This window comes from Thalassophryne amazonica, chromosome 13 (genome assembly GCF_902500255.1).
Source record: "Thalassophryne amazonica chromosome 13, fThaAma1.1, whole genome shotgun sequence".
Classification (NCBI taxonomy): Eukaryota; Metazoa; Chordata; class Actinopteri; order Batrachoidiformes; family Batrachoididae; genus Thalassophryne; species Thalassophryne amazonica.
This window is the reverse complement of record NC_047115.1, coordinates 15,309,135-15,323,677: the sequence shown is the minus strand read 5'-3', so window position 1 is coordinate 15,323,677 and position 14,543 is coordinate 15,309,135. Positions and strand designations below refer to the sequence as shown.

Sequence of the window (14,543 nt, the reverse complement as noted above, 5' to 3'; positions counted from 1 at the left end):
TGTCATTTTTCCAACATGACCATATTAAGGTCATAGGTCAAAGGCAAGGTCAGACCAGAGGTCATCAATTAATGTTTGCTGTGATAACTTCAAAATGCAAAGAACAATTTCTTTGAGTGTAGGTGGATAAACTCAGTGGCCTGTCCTCTTGCAGCGCCTCATCTGAAGGTCAAAGGTCCAGGCCAAATCAGAGGTCAGTGTCCACTTCAAAATACAAAGAGCCATTTTAATCAAACCTGATGTATAGATTCTGAACAATCATGATGATGATGAACTGCATGAGGACGTGCAGGTGCGCTTGAAAATTCAGTAAGGTATATCTTATATATTCCAATTGTAAGGTAGAACTATGCCAGTATACAAAGGTGTATCTAAATATCTAAAAAAGAAGAGTAAAATAGGAGAGTAGGGATTACCTGTAACTCGACCCACTTGCTAAATGTCCGTTCCCGGGGCGTGCATGGCACGCTAACCCCCGTAAGATGTCTTGTAAATCAGTACAGAGGTTTCTCGCTAACCTTAACAAAATATATTAGATTTATACAGAAATAAGCTGTTTTGGCACGTTTTCTGCCATTTTGATCCATTTTGTTTGAGCTAGCATCCCGCCGACATCACGCTGCCTTTCGTTACTCCAACTGGTAAGCTCTGTGTCCTTCCCAGCATCCTTGCAAAGCTTGAGGCCCCCATGTGATCTATGATGTTTGATCCCTTGAATTTCTACCCTTCAGGGGTTGAAATTCTAAAGTGTTTCCAGACAGAGTGAATTTTGGCAGGTCTAGATCTTAGAGTACACTCAGAAGTCACAACAACGACAGTAATTTGGTAAGTAAATAAATAAAAACATTCAATAATTTAATAAAATAAGTACATTAAATTTTCCCTTGTTTGCAGGTTTAGAAACTGAAGGTTTGTAAGTGTTTATTTTATATATATATATATATATAAAATAAAATATACTTATATATAAATATACTTATATATATATATATATATATATATATATATATATATAATATATATATATATATTATATATATAAGTAGCTATTTGCACGGCCGCCGTGTCCACGGCACGACTCTGGTACGTATATTCGCACGGCAAGATTCTGGTGGTAAACTTGGAACTACTTGTATAAACAAACATACTGCATTAAATGAGAGTTATAGACACGGTCGCCGTTCGAATAGGGTCGGCCTTTTGCCACCAGAGTCTTGCCGTGCGAATACTGAAATAAGAGTTATGGACATGGCCGAATTTAAAAAAAAAAAAAATCGAAATCGAAAAATATTAAAGGGGTTAAGACATCTTGAATGCAGTATGTTTATTTATACAAGTAGGTCCAAGTTTTGCCGTGCAAATATACGTACCGGAGTCTTGCCGTGCGAATAGCCAAGTGAGAGTTATGGACACGGCTACTGTGCGAATAGCCACAGCCATATACACTCAACAAAAATATAAACGCAACACTTTTGGTTTTGCTCCCATTTTGTATGAGATGAACTCAAAGATCTAAAACTTTTTCCACATACACAATATCACCATTTCCCTCAAATATTGTTCACAAACCAGTCTAAATCTGTGATAGTGAGCACTTCTCCTTTGCTGAGATAATCCATCCCACCTCACAGGTGTGCCATATCAAGATGCTGATTAGACACCATGATTAGTGCACAGGTGTGCCTTAGACTGCCCACAATAAAAGGCCACTCTGAAAGGTGCAGTTTTGTTTTATTGGGGGGGGGGGGGGGATACCAGTCAGTATCTGGTGTGACCACCATTTGCCTCATGCAGTGCAACACATCTCCTTCGCATAGAGTTGATCAGGTTGTCAATTGTGGCCTGTGGAATGTTGGTCCACTCCTCTTCAATGGCTGTGCGAAGTTGCTGGATATTAGCAGGAACTGGTACATGCTGTCGTATACGCCGGTCCAGAGCATCCCAAACATGCTCAATGGGTGACATGTCCGGTGAGTATGCCGGCCATGCAAGAACTGGGACATTTTCAGCTTCCAAGAATTGTGTACAGATCCTTGCAACATGGGGCCGTGCATTATCCTGCTGCAACATGAGATGATGTTCTTGGATGGCACAACAATGGGCCTCAGGATCTCGTCACGGTATCTCTGTTCATTCAAAATGCCATCAATAAAATGCACCTGTGTTCTTCGTCCATAACAGATGCCTGCCCATACCATAACCCCACCGCCACCATGGGCCACTCGATCCACAACACTGACATCAGAAAACCGCTCACCCACACGACGCCACACACGCTGTCTGCCATCTGCCCTGAACAGTGTGAACCGGGATTCATCCGTGAAGAGAACACCTCTCCAACGTGCCAAACGCCAGCGAATGTGAGCATTTGCCCACTCAAGTCGTAACTGGAGTCAGGTCGAGACCCCGATGAGGATGACGAGTATGCAGATGAGCTTCCCTGAGACGGTTTCTGACAGTTTGTGCAGAAATTCTTTGGTTATGCAAACCGATTGTTTCAGCAGCTGTCCGAGTGGCTGGTCTCAGACGATCTTGGAGGTGAACATGCTGGATGTGGAGGTCCTGGGCTGGTGTGGTTACACGTGGTCTGCGGTTGTGAGGCTGGTTGGATGTACTGCCAACTTCTCTGAAACGCCTTTGGAGACGGCTTATGGTAGAGAAATGATCATTCAATACACGAGCAACAGCTCTGGTTGACATTCCTGCTGTCAGCATGCCAATTGCACGCTCCCTCAAATCTTGCGACATCTGTGGCATTGTGCTGTGTGATAAAACTGCACCTTTCAGAGTGGCCTTTTATTGTGGGCAGTCTAAGGCACGCCTGTGCACTAATCATGGTGTCTAATCAGCATCTTGATATGGCACACCTGTGAGGTGGGATGGATTATCTCAGCAAAGGAGAAGTGCTCACTATCACAGATTTAGACTGGTTTGTGAACAATATTTGAGGGAAATGGTGATATTGTGTATTTGGAAAAAGTTTTAGATCTTTGAGTTCATCTCATACAAAATGGGAGCAAAACCAAAAGTGTTGCATTTATATTTTGTTGAGTATATATAAGCAGAGTGCTGAGGCTGCCCTTTTTGGTAAAAGTATATGTTCTACTGAGTGCCCATCTAGCCAGCTGAACTTTTATCCCTGTGATCACCATGGTGATTACCAGTGTTGCCACAGTTACTTTGAAAAAGTAATCCAATTACTGATTACTCCTTGAAAAAGTAACTTAGTTACTTTACTGATTACTCAATTTTAAAAGTAACTAAGTTAGATTACTAGTTACTTTTTAGTTACTTTCCCCAGCTGCCGTCAACAACCCTCTACCAACTCAACATGACAATGATACTTGTTTTGCCAAAACTCACTTTATAGTCACCCTTTCTTGACTTCAATGAAAATAAATACTTGTTTTATAAAAAGTAAAATAAAGACCTCTTTCTTGACCTCATATTTAACTGTTGACAGCACTGTAACAGTAAAACTTGCAATTTCTAACCTACATTGTTTATAAATGTAACTATTAAATTCTTTGTAACATTTTTCTAACATTTAAATTCTCTATAAACATTTTACTTGTTGAAATTATTAATATTTTAAGTAGTATTAGTAGTTGTAGTAAAAAAAACGGCTTCAAAACTGGATCTTTAATGTAGGGGTGTTGTGGGGCGGCACATCCTTGCCCCACGCCCCCATTCCAGCTGGATTCGCCCCTGCTTTGGCGTTTGAGCACAAAGAATGGATAACGTTTATTTATGCAGAAAACAGGACCGGGTTTACAGGTAAGAAAGTTTTATTGAGTTTTCACATCATGTGGTCCTCAGAAAGAGAGTTTAGGTGCATTTGAGTGGAAAATAGTGTTAGTTGTTGACGCGTCGCGGAGGATCAGCTGTTTTAGCAGCAGATACGGAGTGGCTCGGAGAAAAAAAAGCATAAAAAATGTCTTTGTAAAGCTCAGTGCAGGTGTGCTGTTGTCACCGCGCTTTAAGAGGTGAGGACAAGTCGTAGCTGTTGCAGAAAAACGTGGATGAAAAGCTCACAGCTCGCAGAAAGTGTGCAGTTCAGTCGAACCCCGACATCCTGCCCACAGACCAAGTTTAATGCTGCTATCGACCCACAATGCAAAAATAATAGAAGCGCACAGTGACTTGGAGAAGTAACTTTAATCTGATTACTGATTTGGAAAGATTAACGCGTTAGATTACTCGTTACTAAAAAAAGTGGTTAGAGTAAAGTAACCGGCATCACTGGTGATTACCATGGTGATCTGGTGATCACAGGGTTATTACAGTTCATTCCGGTGACTGATGATTGGTAGCTTTGTCCCCACATGTCACCATTGCAGGGAAAGAAAACAGCGACCCCCGTGCTCAATACGCTAACAGCAGCATCGACAGGCACTGATATCGCCAGCAGGGCCTTTATAGATAAAACCGGTCTGAGGAGGCGAACCGGTTCAGGACGAGCTGCGCGAGGAACCAGTGACGTCACAGTTCGCCGACTGGTGCTGCAGAGCGTGCCAGCAGGACCTCAGTTTGAGGAAATGACCGAGAGTGACCTCAAAGAAAACACTGTTTTTCCACGCTTTTCCGTATTTTTATTTGACACTGTATTGCAATAAAATGGGCACTGGAGATTATAGTGACGTTATAGGGTATATGCGCTAACGCTGCGTTACGGAAAAAAGCACCGTCTAACGTTAGCCGGTCGGCGTTAGCGACACAGCTAAGCTAAGCTGAGCTAGCGAGCCACGGTGATTGGGCTTTTGTCTTCGTTTTTCCCCTGATGCTAAGCTAGGAAATGGACAAAGCCAAGTCAATGGTGGACAAGAAAGGAGCGACGGCAGGTTTTCATTTCAACAACGGGCAGAGTCAGAGAGGATTTCACGCCGGGCACGTCGCTAACGGCGGCTGCAGCAGCAGCGGCGGATCGCACAGCAGCAGCGCCTTTGACGGCATGCATCATCACCTGCACCGCAGCGACGGTGCGGAGTGCAACGGCTCCCCGGCCAAGAGGTGCAGGCTTCGGAGAAGGACAGAGTCGCTGAGACGGAACAGACCCCGTAAGTGTCAGCCAACTTGCTGGAGGGCTTTTTTTTTTTTGCTTTTGGGTATTTTTGGACAGACAATGTGTAATGTGTATTAGCAAATTACCCTTTAGTACATACACATTTTAACTCAACACACAACGGCGTTATCGCTTATTACGCTTGTATCTGTAGCTGCTCTCTTAATTTACATTCCTGCCGTGACTGTCGACAGCGACGAAGACCGTCTTTTGTTATGATGAACCCTCGTTTGCGTTTAGTGCGTCCTGATTGGTCGATACTGGTGGCTCCTGATAAGTGGGCTTGGCGTGTTTTAGCCAATGGGCAGCCAGCTGCTGTTTCCAGGAGGCAGGTTGAAAGTGGTTGGACCACGCCCTCGTATGTACTTGCCGCTTGGATGATGTGAAAATCCAGATCCAAAACTGCACTTTTACCTATGAATGTCTAACAGTGGCGTTTTCCTCGCTGCCTTAAAAGCGAGCTTCTTATATATCATTAAAAAAATATTTATTGGTTGTCTTTTACATTCACCTGTGAACTGACATTTTACCTCACTATGAAGCTTAAAAGTGCAAAGAAACCTGGTAAGTGCTGTTTCATTGCATTTAGATTAGAATGCATTCGTCTCAAAGACTTTTAACCTCTTAATTTTGCCTACAGTATTTAAAATTTGTCACTACTTTCATGTACAACATATAAAGGCACATGATTCAGGTTTCTAAAATAATTATTTAATGGTTCTTATTGACGCCTTTACGGTGTCAAATCTCGCGCATAATCACGTTCTCGTTGGAGAGGCCGAGATTTCGTTGTCAGTGTAAACAAGCATCAACTTGTGAGTCTTTAAATTTTATTTAAAAAGCGTGTTGCGTGTCGGGAACCGTTTCTTTTCAGGTATCTTCAAGAAATGATTCGATCCATCGACATCAAAGCCTTTTTGCTTAAAGATTTCCTTATCGGTCCTTCAGAGTGGCCGTTGTTTTTTTGGGTGTTTGTCAGGAAAATGATAATTTCTCTGCATTGATTACAGACCCTGCAGCGGGTCTGTATAATCAACCGTTTCTGCAGCACATCTTTGCTTTGAACCTTGAACCGATGAAGCAGTGCTTCAATCTTCGATCTGCTGCTTTGTTGGTTCTCTGTTTTATTTCGCTTTATCTTAATTTTTCCCCACTAAAACCCTAAAGAGCACATGTCTATGAGTAATATTTACCTTTTTAATGGTAAACCAACCTGTTATGGTCTTCTGAAACAGTTGATGGATGTATTTTATAACTTAAAAACGGGACAGATGCTAACGCCTTAGCATGTCTGTGGCATTTTCAATGTTAAAGTTAGCATTAAGCTGAGCCATTATCAAGCCTCCCTCCCCAGTGCGCAAAGGATTTTGGGATACTCTAAAACCGTGAATAGAAAGGTATAGAGGTGATTAAGGTTGAGTATAAATACTTTGGGGCCCACTATCAAAAGTAATGGAGAGTGTGGGAGCAAGGTGAAGAAAAGCATGCTGTACTTACAAGTTAGGGATTACGTAGGAAAATATATGTCAGGTTTTGAAACAGAACTGCAGACTGTGATTGATGAATGTTTAAACATAACCTCACATAAAGATCTTTTTTTTTTCTATAATATATACAACATACTACTAACGATTGCCTCCGCCTCTTCTAATAAATATAAAGACAGTTGGGAGAAGGATATGGGTATTGAAATTCCTGATATCTTGGAAGAATCACTTGAATATATACAGTCCTGTTCCAACAACACAAGACACTGTGTAATGCAATTCAAAATAATACTTAGACTTCATTATTCTAAAGTAAAGATTCATAGTATTTTTTTTTTTTTTCGAATGCCTCACCAACTTGTGATAAATGTCAGTCCTTCAATGCAATACTCTTCCATGCCTTTTTTTTTACCTGCCCTAAAGTTGCCACCTACTTGGTTGGATGTATTCGATACATTGTCAGGAATCATTCTGGGCACCTCTCAGATATCTAGAAAATTTACTCCAGCACAGCGAAGGTTCATTTCCTATTCTCTCATCACTGCGAAAAAAAAAATACCTCTGACATCATGGAAAGGACCAGCAGTACCGAATGCTAAAATGTGGCTACGAGAACTGTCCACCACTTCACATCTGGAAAAAATAAGATATCTGTTGAAGGACAATCTGTCATTGTTTCAGAATATTTGGCAACCTTTTATAGATGTCTTACAATCTGTGTCTGTATGAATACTTAATATATTTGTGGACTGTATTTCATTTTTACGTTCACATCATTTATATTCTTGCAGTTTGTTCATTTTTTAGGTTTTTGTTCTTCTTTTTCTGTTCATAGGTTGTTGTTTTTTTTTGTTGTTTATATTTCTACAAAAAATTCTTGAGCTACACTCTGTGAATTAAAAATTGTACAATGTAAACTGCTCAATAAAAATGTTAAGACTAAGAAAAGTGTGCCATGCAGGCAGGGTGGAGTGGATGGAGAAAGGTGGCAGGAGTAATTTGTGACATAAGGACATCTGCAATAGTGAAGGGGAAAGTCGTAGTGAGACCAGCTATGTTGTACATCTTAGAGACGGTGATATTAACAAAAAGACAGCTGAAGATGCTGCAGTTTTCTTTGGTAGTGACGAGGATGGACAGGATTAGTAATGAACATATCAGAGGGACAGCTCAAGTTGGATGGTTCAGCGATAAAGTCAGAGAAGTGAGACTGAGATGGTTTGGACATGTGCAGAGGAGGGAACTAGGGTATATAGGGAAAAGGATGCTGAGGATGGAGCCACCAGGGAGAAGGAGGAGAAGAGCGAGGCCAAAGAGGAGGATTATGGATGATGAGTGAGGACATGCAGGTGGTTGGGGTGACAGAGGCAGATGCAGAGATTCTTTTACTTCTGTTTTTAATTATGCATTTTAATTTATTATTTTTTAATTATATATTTAATTTTTATATTGAATTGTTCTGTGTGAGGTGCCTTGACACAGCTTTTGTTGTGATTTGGCGCATTATAAGATGATTAAATTGAAATTGCAGAGGACAGGGTGAGATGGAAATGTTGACCTGCTGTGGTGATCCCTAATGGGAGCAGCTGTAAGAAGAAAAAGAAGATAGAAGCCTGCTTTCGTTAGACTGCATTAAGGCAATTTTGTTCAGGCATACCATAATCTTGGAGCGTGCACTGGTGTTGAACCCACAAAACCACAGAACTGCTTTAGGTTCTGAATAGCAACCACCTTCTATGTCACACCTGGGCATTCTACGGCCCGCGGGCCATATCCGGCCCTTTGACTGACTTGGACTGGCCTGCAAATACAACCCCAATTCCAATGAAGTTGGGACGTTGTGTCAAATGTAAATAAAAACAGAATATAATGATTTGTAAATCCTCTTCAACCTATATTCAATTGAATACACCACAAAGACAAGATATTTAATGTTCAAACTGATAAACTTTATTGTTTTTGTGCAAATATTTGCTCATTTTGAAATGGATGCCTGCAACACATTTCAAAAAAGCTGGGACAGTGGTATGTTTACCAGTGTGTTACTTCACCTTTCCTTCTAACAACACTCAATATGGGTGTCAAAATCTGAATCACACGGACAAAGTGAGATTTTCACAGTGAATGCCCCCACCTGACTTGAGAATTCAAACTTTTCAAGTTGAAATTTATGCAGCTAAAATGTGTGTTTAAAAAAAAAAAGTATGGAATGTCCCACATTTTAAGTTGTCTTTCTGTACATTATTTTTTTTTCTTTCAAATAAGTTTATTGCACATTCGTAACATACGGTGTATCAATGAAACACAAACATATTTTAGATTAATTTAATGAATCAGCAATTCAGCACAGACTCAGACCAGAAACAGGAATAAAAGATTTCCATTTTTGTTTTCAGGACACAAGGTCCGACATGACCCCGAGTGGAAGCGTTGTGCGCAGTGATAGTTCCCAACAGCACCGCCATACTAAAAATCTCTAATCAAAACATCAAACAGTTCGTCATTTACTGCTTGATATATAGGAATAAAATTTTTTTTGTGCAGACTGAAGTTTAGATTTTTGGCCCGGCCATTGCCCACCCCTGCTCTATGTGCTGCAGCCAGGTGACATTCTCTATAATCCAGCACATTTTGGTAGTAATGGCCGATCATGATTACCTCTGCCTCACCATAAAGAAAGAGTTTTTAAAGGGAACTATGTAACATTTTTACCTTAACTTTACAGTTTGGGAGTAATTATAATCGGAAATGACTTGTTCAGGGGAGAATGGAGGCTCTCTTCACCCCCACTCCCCAAGCATCTCAGAGTGGAAAACCAGCCTTGCAGCTTCAGGGACATTGACCTTGTATCCTTTCAATCAGAGAGTCTCAGGTTTTGCAAGAAACGCAAACTACTTTACAGCACTGCAACACATACACATACCCTATCGAAGCACCAGCTAGCTAACAGCTATAAGAACAAGCCAACATAGACTTTATTTCTTACATGTTCGTCGTCATGGCACAGCTGGCATAAAAGCAAAGAAAACTAATGTCGGAGGAATCAAGGAAGAGGAAAAAGTGGGTGACTGAGCGAGGGGTCACACACAAGTCAACCTTGGTCGGGCTTTCTCATTCTTTATGTATTTCTGTGTAATGTTGCTCCAAGGATTGTCTTTATTGCCAGTTCTGTTGAAAACAAATGCACATGGCCAGCAGGGGAAGAGGAGAGGGGGATGGCCAGTTTTGTGAAATATGTATTCTGAGCTGTATGGGGAGCGCAATATAGAAGAATGTGACAAAATAAAAATAATATGAGTGAAGCGTCGCGCAGCGGCGTGAAGCTCACTCATTATACAGGGTGTCCTAAACAGGAAGTGCCAATTTTCAAATCCACAGTAAAACAGGAAATGTTCAAATGTCAAACACTTCCTGGATTGACAGACGAGATCCCATGGAATCTCATGGGAACTCAGTGGCAAGATCATGGCACCACACGACTGGTTGAAAGACCTGCATTTTCAAATCAGTGAGACACATTGACTGCTAGGTTCCTCCTGTCCAGTAGTTAGTGCTGTGTACCACAAAAAGTTCTAATCTACCTTAGTAGAAGAAGAAAAATGTTTGCGCCACATTTGAACTGAACACGTCGTTTGATCTATGGACTTCTAATCACACCAAACTTGTATTGGTGAGTAAACGACCGTATTTTATGCCAGAAATGAGGTCCTGGTTGTTAAAAGCAGCATTTTCCCTTTTAATTTGGGTTGGCTTATGTACACATGTTTAAATTAACAGACAACAGCTGGTTCTGTTGGCTTATTAGTGCAGCAGAAAACTGAAACAATCCTTCAAAAGGTGATACAAGCATCAAATTCAGCACAAATACAGCTGGAGCAAAATTAATGGAGCAACTTTAACTTTTGACCCCTGTACAAACTGAAATTGACCTTTTGTCATCTTTCTCGCTGAAGCCATGAGTGGACGTTTCACTGTCCAGCACGGCCTGGACCAGATTTTTTTCAGAGGTTCAGGATGAACAAGAACACTATCTTGTGGAAGAAGAGGTATCTGAAGAAGATGAGGAGGAGGAATACAACACAGACCATGAAGCCTCTTCAGATGAAGAAGAAATGACCCAAGCTGACAGAGAGACATTTTTATTCAAGAACAGTAAAATAGCATGGTCCTCATCAAACACGGACAGCACCCCAGGAAGAGCTGCAGCACAAAACATCATTAGGATGACCCCAGGGCCAACAAGATATTCAGCTGCCCATGCGAAGGACCATCTCCTCCATTTTCCTCCTGTTCATCACACCAGCTATTGAAAAGATCATACTGCAAATTACAAATTTGGAGGGTTCCCGTAAATACGGAGACAACTGGAAAAATATGGATCAGACTGACCTGTGTGGCTACATAGGGCTTTTGATCTTAGCAGGTGTCTATAGATCTCGTGGTGAGGCTACTTCTAGTCTCTGGGATGCAAAGAGTAGAAGGGCAATTTTTTTGTGCCACAGTGCCGCTGAAAGTCTTCCACACTTTTTCAAGAATGCTGAAATTTAACAGCCGTGAGTCAAGACCAGCAAGGCATGTGACAGACAAACTGGCAGCCATCAGAGAGGTCTGGGACAAGTGGTTTGAGTGTTTGCCATACTCTTACAACCCTGGACCTGAAGTCCCAGTAGATGAGCAGTTTGTTCCATTCAAAGGTAAATTTTTTATTTTCATATATGTCGTGTTACTTGCCTGAAATTTATATTTTTACTTTGTTGATTCATGTGATTTTTATTTATTTATTTATTTTCTGTGACACTCACACTCATTACTGACTGTAATCTTTGTCTTTTTTTTTATCAGGTCGCTGTCCTTTCCGGCAGTATGTGCCAAGCAAGCCAGCAAAATATGGCATAACATATTGGTGGCCTGTGATGCAAAATCCAGCTATGCATGGAATACGCAAGTCTGTACCGGGAAGCTGCCCAGTGGAGCACCAGAGAAGAACCAGGGGATGCATGTTGTACTTGATTTGACGGTTGGACTGAGGGGGCACAATGTCACATGTGACAACTTTTTCACCTCCTATGAAATCAGCCAACAGCTCCTGAAAAGGAAAATGACCATTGTTGGCACTGTTCGGAAAAACAAGCTTGAACTCCCTCCTGCACTCCTCGCAACAAGAGGGAGAGTGGTCTTCTCAACAAAGTTTGCCTTCACCCCCACCACTATTCTTGTTTCTTACCTCCCAAAAAAGAACAAGAACCCTGGTCATCTTCCACAATATCCTTGATGTATAATGCCTTTGTGCTACGGCAGACGATCCACCCAACCTGGTTGGCTGAGAGGAAGAACAGGAGGAGGATTTTCCTGGAGCAGTTGGGAAAGGCTCTTGTTACCTCATGCATTGAAAGAAGAAAGCGCCTCTTCCACACAGAAGCCTCTGCAGCACTTGTGAGAGCGCTCGGGGAGCTGAATCTTGTCCTGAGCTACCTGAGGCTGCAGCTGGGTCAAGCAAGAGAAAAAGATGAAATTTCTGCCCCTGGAAGAAGGACTGCAAGATGAAAGTTGTGTGCTGCACGTGTGAGAAATACATCTGAAAAGCCCATGCTCAGGTCTGCTGTCCCACATGTGCTAAGTAGAGTTGATATAATGGATTGTTCAATCTCAGGCAACATTTTGCTGTTTTGTTATTAGAGAAGAGAAGATATGTATTTGATAATTAACTTCCTAAAGAATATTAACAAAGAATAAACTGTTGGAAAAGTTCCAGACTGTTGACTGTTATTTTTCCTTTCATTAAAATTAATACAATAGTAATTACTTCACATTGATATAATAGTAATAATAAACATTTACTGTTTAAAAGAAAACTATTATGACAGTTGGGTTGTGGTAAAATGAAAAAAGAAAGAAAAACAATAATCATGTTCACTGGTGAAAGTATTTTTTCACTGTTAGAAAAAAAAATATGATAAAATTGAGTTGAATTGATAAATAACAGAATGTTTCATCATGCAAAATAGATACTGGATTTACAGTTCAGTTAAGATGCTTTATTTTAGGGCTTTGGTGAAGATGGGTTATTTTTGACCCATAGGACAGGGGGAGTATACAGAATGTTAAGACCACACAAGGGTTAAACTTGAGATTGTTGATCTCTAGGTTTATATGTACAGAGCTTCAGAATGTCATAAATGTTGAAATGCATGGCTGGGATGAAAGGAGGGGAAAGGACAAGACAAAGCCTTTTTTCAATCAGATTCAGATCTGCCTCTGAATGTAATCAGCCATATTACATTTGATCAAAGTCTGTCATGTAGTTTTTGTTTTTGTGTACCCACCAAGTAATTGTCATGTTTAGCTGGCCAAATGGATTCTCCACTCATCAGGCAATTAGAAGCATCCTTCTTGCAGCTTCCTTCCATTGCTGTAGATGAAGCCCTGGCTTATTGTGGCCCAGTAAACATTTCATGGTTAGACAAGGCAGAGAATGTACCGTACCAGTAGTTGTATGATGACATATTTTTCATCCAGTCTCTTAGGTGTGATACAGTAAAGTCAACATGGGTGTACATTTTACGGTTAGGCCGTACCCACAGTTGGAGCCTCAGTTTAATGTGTTGTCACAGGTATCCCCTGCTGTGAGGACACGAACACTTTGACCTTACTCCGTATGCTGTACTGAGTTATTGAAGAACATGCTTCAGTTACTGTTTACCACTGCTTGAATTTCACAGGTTATGTGTCGACAAACACAGACATGGATAAAGTTACAGTTGAGTCTTTTCTACTCTTGTCACTACACGTCTTTACTCAGCCGATATGTGCCTTTCTTGATACCTTGTGCCGAGGATGTGTCTTAAACATGGCATGCAGTCCCAAGAATTAAGAATAACTTGACAATGACATTGCTCCACCTCTCATGCCAACTTAGGTTATTTAAGAAAGATGGTGACTGATCAGATTAATATTTTAGAAATATAGTATGTAAGTGTAGTTTCTCAGATTTTCTTCCTCAAATTGATTTCAGTACCTCTTGTGAAAATAAATGTTTTGTTGAACATTCATTATTACAGCATCAAAGGAAAGTAAAACGCAAGCTCTGCCCTATGTGTAGAAAAGGGTAGTGGTATAGTTCTACTATAGGGGTCATCACTTTTACAGCCATTTTTCTTGAAACAGGTCAGTGGATGCACACAGATATTATCCTGTGCATATGGGATGGAACCTGACAGTGCAGGTGGATAATGACCCAAACCACACTGCCAAAACAATCTAAGAATTTCTTACTGAAGACAAAACTGAAGTCAGAAAGACTCACAACCAAGAAACAGCTGAAGTTGGGTGTAGTACATGCCTGGCAAAGCATCTCAAGGGAGCAAACTATTTTGGGTCCATGGCATCCGGACTTCAGAGTCATTGACTGCAAAGGATTTTCATCCATGTATTCACAATTGTCTTTCCTTCATATTTATAATTGATAGTTTGTCCAATTACTTTTGGCATCTGAAAATGAAGGTGCTGCATATAAAAATGTCTGTTACTCCTTGACACTTTATATGTTTTTGTTAAGCCCTTTGAAAATAAGATGAAATTCTACACTTAAATTACATATTGACTGGGTCATTTCAACTCCATTGTGGTGGTGTACAGAAGTCACAAAAATTGTGTAGCTGTTGAAATATTTACGTACAGACTATACAACTGTACCATCACTTGCCATGACTATGACGGGAGGAGGTGTAGTTCTGGATTACTTCAGTGCTCTGTTAGCATGCTGAAGGTCACTAGAGCACAGGTGGCATGCCATTTGCACAGAGATTTCTTTACAAATGCTCAAGTACCCTCAGTGCAATCACAGCCTGGAATTTCCACCAAGCCATGTTCTACAGTTCCTGTGGATGAGGAGTCACAGTATTCAGAGATTATATGTCTTCTCCTGCAGACATTGGTGACTCCAGTCTTCAGCAGCTTTCTTCCCAAGTCATCCACCTAGATTGCATGAAAGCTTA

The 14,543-nt window shown here is 40.9% G+C and overlaps 1 protein-coding gene across 2 annotated transcripts in view; it reads left to right on the top strand.

Annotated features, from left to right (window-relative positions):
• The first annotated feature begins 4,368 nt into the window (after window positions 1-4,368).
• Window positions 4,369-14,543, top strand: part of LOC117523067 (pantothenate kinase 1-like) — a 45,174-nt gene continuing 34,999 nt past the window's right edge. Inside the window, exon 1 of one of the 2 annotated variants that reach the window (XM_034184480.1) lies at window positions 4,369-5,057. In XM_034184480.1, the coding sequence (XP_034040371.1) occupies window positions 4,796-5,057 (262 nt within the window). In that variant the 5' untranslated portion in view covers window positions 4,369-4,795. Of the gene's footprint in view, window positions 5,058-5,511; window positions 5,627-14,543 lie in introns of those variants that run through there. The other variant, XM_034184481.1, reaches the window with a different exon arrangement.